Below are 4,424 nucleotides of genomic sequence, written 5' to 3' on the forward strand. Positions count from 1 at the left end.
AAAAAGGGTGAAGGAGGTGACAAAGCGCTCTCTGGTTCAGGGAACGATGGTGTCTCTCATAGGTGATTTTAATTACACTCTATTCAACGTGTTACTTGTTCAGTTTGATTGCAGTGATATATGCAGATCATGAGGGAGCTTTTATGTAATTATGATATTTTCTTTCCGTTGTGCAGTGATGAAAGTGTCTCAGCGGGTTCATCTGATGATAATGATGAGAATGCCAATCAACAGGTACTGTTATATCTTTGAAGTGTTCTCTGTTACTTCAATGCTTTTTGCTGTGTTTAATTGAGTTTCATGTTAATGTAGGAACAAGGTTCAATTAGAAAGCCAAGCTTTGGACAGATGCTTGCGGATGGTAAGCTTTCTGACAGATGCAATTTTTATTGCTTTCCTTTGCTTGTGTTTTCTTCCATGTTTCTTGACTTGGTAAAGTTTCCTTAAACAGCAAGTTCTCAAAGTACTACTGGTGAGATACAAGGTTCGGTGCCGATGAAGCCTGTCGCCCCCGGGACTAATCTGAATATCGGGATGGACTTATGGTCTTCCCAACCTGGTGTACCTATGAAGGTGTGACTAGATCATCATCATTTCACTTGCGAATTAGCTTTTCTGATTTACTTATAGACTTCTTCGTTACAAAATTCTGTGTTCATTCATCAGGATGAACGAGAGCTCAAGAGGCAGAAGAGGAAACAATCGAACCGTGAATCTGCTAGGCGGTCTAGATTGCGAAAGCAGGTAATATTCATATCTGTGTTAGACTGCTAAATTATTCTACTCTGTTTGCTTCTCATGTAAATTACTCATTCCATAATAAACCATTCAAACAGGCGGAATGCGAACAGCTTCAACAGAGAGTGGAAAGTTTGTCGAATGAGAATCAAAGCCTGAGAGATGAGCTACAAAGACTCTCAAGCGAGTGTGAAAAGCTCAAGTCTGAGAACAACTCGATCCAGGTAACAAACTCTTATCAGAAAATCAGAATCTCTCCAACTGTTATCTTATTCCGGTCAGCTTATATGTAAACACGGTCGCTGAATGAATTACAGGATGAGTTGCAGAGAGTGCTTGGACCAGAGGCTGTAGCTAATTTAGAACAGAATGCTGCTGGGTCGAAAGACGGTGAAGGCAAAAATTAACACTTAGGAAACATGGAACGTTATTATTGGGATTTTTCAACACTGGATAAAAAAAAAACCCTCGGACCAAAGTTATTTGAGATTACATAACTATACAATCGTTTGACATTTTTGTGTAATAGAGATTTGACCTACAAGACTGTAAGGCTGCAAAAGCTACGATTACACTTTGTTTTATTAGTCTTCGTGATTGGAATCCGATTCTGAATCTGAGTTTCTTCCTGCTGGTTCGGGGCTACCATTTGCTATTCCTCCTAGTCGTTGGCCTGGTGGTGCAACCGCATTGACTGTTGAAACAACAGTGCAAAAATAAAATACACAATTCAATAACCTAATAGCAAAGTATTAAATTTCGTAGAAAATTCGAGCTTGGAAAACAAACCTGATCCCAACATTTTGGCAATCATTGATCGGACAAACCGTATTTCTCCTTGGTGCGACCTCACGACCTTCACCTGCAATTGTTTTGTTGTAAAGCAATTGGTAAAGTAGTAACTCAAAAGTATATGGAGGTCTGAAGAAAGCAGTTATCTAACCATTTCTTCATAAACTCCATCCACGAGTCGGTCCACTCTAGCTTGGTGTCTTAGGAGGAAAGGACGAATCTGGTTGTTGTAAATTTGTTTTGATCCCTAATAGTTGACAAAATAAGCAAATCAGGAAAGCAGAATGAGTAAAGGGTTAAAGCTTGTTATACGTTAGTGATTTCAAAGAGATTAGGACAGACAGCTACCTCCATGGTTGGGAGTTGAAGCCAGACGAGGAACGCAAATTTCACATGATAGTACAATGGGAACCTGCAAATAATCGAGTATACTGAATATCAATACTTTGCAAGTTAAACAATCCCTGTCTCCTGATAAAGTCCACCAGAATCATATATCATATGTCTAGCGTGACAGTGAAAAAACTCAGTACCAAGAAATGATCTTGTCCGTGAACACTTCAACAAGGCTGAAAGAGCCATAAGCTGCACAAAAGGTAAAGAGAGAGAGGAAAAGAAAATATCAAGTTCCAAGTGAAAGAAGGCCAAGGGAGAATGCAATAAAACTCTTAAAAATAAACCGCATAAGAACAGTAGAGAACAACCAAAGAAGAGGTGAGGTGAAGACTGATAACAATTGCAGTAAGAATATCGAACCTGCCCAGTAGATAAGCCACTTTTGTTGTTCATTCTCATCTCTACTCTCAATTGCCTTGAAGGTAGAGTACACAGGCAACCCGACGCCAATGGAACAGCTGCAGAACATACACACAAACGTTTCCTTTATAACCGAATCCTTGATTCAACTACAGATATAACACCACCTCTAACAGAGTAAAGAATCCAAAAACTCGACAAGAACAAAAGGATACCCCAGATTCCCCAAAAAGAGATTTGACTCTCGTCCAAAAGATACCCTAAAGTATCTCAACAAGTTGTAATAATCTTGTCCACTCCGCTAAGCTAATAATAATGAGAAACAACAAAATTCCCTACCCCATTGCTTTACATGTGAATGAGCATCACTCACTCAATCAGATCATAATCTCATCAACAATCTACCAATCAAATCACCCAAATCCAAATCATACCACCATATCATTCATCTTATTGTACCACTAATTAGGTTCTATATGGCTTTCACCTTATACAATTAAAGAAGAACAACTCACCATGCTGTACGAAGTACGATATTGGAACCAAGTGGAGAAAGCAATACACGCAACCCAACCTGAAAAATTCCAAAGAGAAAAACAAATATTTCCATCAATCCAAAAGTTTAAGAATATCCAAAGGAATTGAAATCCAAAACACCAATCCACTACAGAAGAAATCTGAATTCGAACAAGGCAGACGATGACGGAATCCTAAACATTCATATCTAATCAAGGTGACCATAATCTTTGACACGAATCCCCAAATCACGGATCGGAACAAAAACCGTACAAGCGGAAACATCAATCTGATGAGAAGGAAGATTACCTCGCTGGTGATTCCGGATCCGAGAAGCGCCATGGATGGTATCTGTGAAGCAAATCCGCTCATCGGCGATTCCTACGACGGTTTACCAAATTGACGACGAACTCACACACTCGCAAAAGGAAAAAAGGTCACTTATATATTCGAGTATAGGGAGAGATATTATGAATGATTAAAGCCTCTGGCTCAAACAGAGACTTTGAAGAAGAAAATATTTTTATTTCCTTTTATTATTTAAAAGAGAAAAACACCAAAAAGAAATAAAATATTAAAAAGACGGTAGAATAGATACAATTTCTAATTTCTATATCATTGTTAAAAAACCAAACCCGGTTTATCTAAAACCGCCAAGCTGACGTGGCAACAAGTGCTCTTCCATGCCAGCACAGCACCAATTCTCCTTGTCGTTTCGCCACGTGGAATCCTCTAACCTGCGCCTTCTCCAGTAAACACTCTGCTTGGAAATCGGCGAACTGGCTTAGCTGGATCGGCCTCATCCCGGCGGCGCAGAACGCTTCCCGCCAAGTCATCTCACCGGTGTTTCTCCTATCAGCCGCTGTTTCCACCGCCGCGGATATTTTCGGACGCAGAACGAACGCTTCCACTATCTTCTTCACCAAATCTCCGGGAGGAGCTGCGGCGTCGAGCGACTCCAGCACCATCGTGTAAAACTCAAGAGCGCTAACAAACTCTCTCCGGAACGATCCAGATCCGGCGATCTCCGTCCATCCTTCGCTATCGACGAATACGACGACCTTAGGTGACACTCTCCGTAGATTGTTCACGAAATCGGAGATTCCGCTTAAACGGCGAAATATCGCCGGAGAAATCAAAACGATGGTTCTCTCTCCCTCTACGAACCTAATCGCTTTGAAGGATAACATCTCAAACGTCTTCAAAAGAACGAACTCGATCTGGAAACGAATCTTCATCTCCGCCGCGAATTGAGTTAAGTTTTCTTTAACTAGCCTCGTCTCGACGGCGCACTCCTCCGCTACCACCGCCGTAACTCTTAAAAACCCGCCGCTAACAGATTTCTCGGCGATTTCTCTCATGAGCGATGCGTATTGTCCACCGAATCCGATCTCGAAATCAACCACGTGGACGAACGGAGAAGACGACTGAGAGCTCAACGAGTCGAGGATGGCTTGGTTGGCCGTGAAATGAGAGAAGAGAGGGATGGGAGAAATCCCGGAATATTCCTTAATCGCTCGGATCCTCTGAACAATCTCAGACCAAGAAGATAACCGGATTGGATTCCGGTTTGTTCCGGTTAAAAGAGAAGCGAGAGCTTCCTTGAAGTAAAACGCAGCTCT

The 4,424-nt window shown here is 41.4% G+C and overlaps 3 protein-coding genes across 6 annotated transcripts in view; 1 reads left to right on the plus strand and 2 right to left on the minus strand.

The window, feature by feature from the left end:
* Positions 1-1,310, plus strand: part of LOC104729509 (G-box-binding factor 1-like) — a 4,261-nt gene extending 2,951 nt beyond the window's left edge. For 2 of the 3 annotated variants that reach the window (XM_010448451.2, XM_010448453.2), the window contains exons 8-12: positions 313-361; positions 452-573; positions 667-744; positions 837-962; positions 1,056-1,310. In XM_010448451.2, coding sequence (XP_010446753.1) covers positions 313-361; positions 452-573; positions 667-744; positions 837-962; positions 1,056-1,145 — 465 coding nt within the window. In that variant the 3' untranslated portion in view covers positions 1,146-1,310. Of the gene's footprint in view, positions 1-16; positions 63-176; positions 235-312; positions 362-451; positions 574-666; positions 745-836; positions 963-1,055 lie in introns of all 3 variants that reach the window. The other variant, XM_010448452.2, reaches the window with a different exon arrangement.
* On the minus strand, positions 1,130-3,277 carry LOC104729507 (HVA22-like protein k). The gene is made up of 8 exons (XM_010448450.2): positions 3,112-3,277; positions 2,802-2,860; positions 2,287-2,384; positions 2,064-2,115; positions 1,879-1,942; positions 1,682-1,777; positions 1,528-1,600; positions 1,130-1,432 (listed from the first exon to the last, which is right to left on the minus strand). Exons 1-8 carry the CDS (start codon positions 3,172-3,174, stop codon positions 1,323-1,325), a joined length of 615 nt encoding a protein of 204 aa, XP_010446752.1. The 5' UTR covers positions 3,175-3,277; the 3' UTR covers positions 1,130-1,322.
* LOC104729506 (scarecrow-like protein 15) overlaps positions 3,357-4,424 on the minus strand; it is a 2,085-nt gene continuing 1,017 nt past the window's right edge. The window contains exon 2 of one of the 2 annotated variants that reach the window (XM_010448449.2): positions 3,357-4,337. In XM_010448449.2, coding sequence (XP_010446751.1) covers positions 3,447-4,337 — 891 coding nt within the window. In that variant the 3' untranslated portion in view covers positions 3,357-3,446. Of the gene's footprint in view, positions 4,404-4,424 lie in introns of both variants that reach the window. The other variant, XM_010448448.2, reaches the window with a different exon arrangement.

This window comes from Camelina sativa, chromosome 12, assembly GCF_000633955.1.
Source record: "Camelina sativa cultivar DH55 chromosome 12, Cs, whole genome shotgun sequence".
Taxonomy (NCBI): Eukaryota; Viridiplantae; Streptophyta; class Magnoliopsida; order Brassicales; family Brassicaceae; genus Camelina; species Camelina sativa.

Bases quoted from the DNA above. Each gene is read 5' to 3' on its own strand.
- LOC104729507 (XM_010448450.2), bottom strand. From the start codon at position 3,174: ATGAGCGGATTTGCTTCACAGATACCATCCATGGCGCTTCTCGGATCC. The intron at 2,385-2,801 runs GTGAGTTGTTCT...TATGTTCTGCAG, and splicing joins ATCGTACTTCGTACAGCATG to CTGTTCCATTGGCGTCGGGT. The intron at 1,433-1,527 runs GTTTGTTTTCCA...TTGTTTCAACAG, and splicing joins TGCCAAAATGTTGGGATCAG to TCAATGCGGTTGCACCACCA.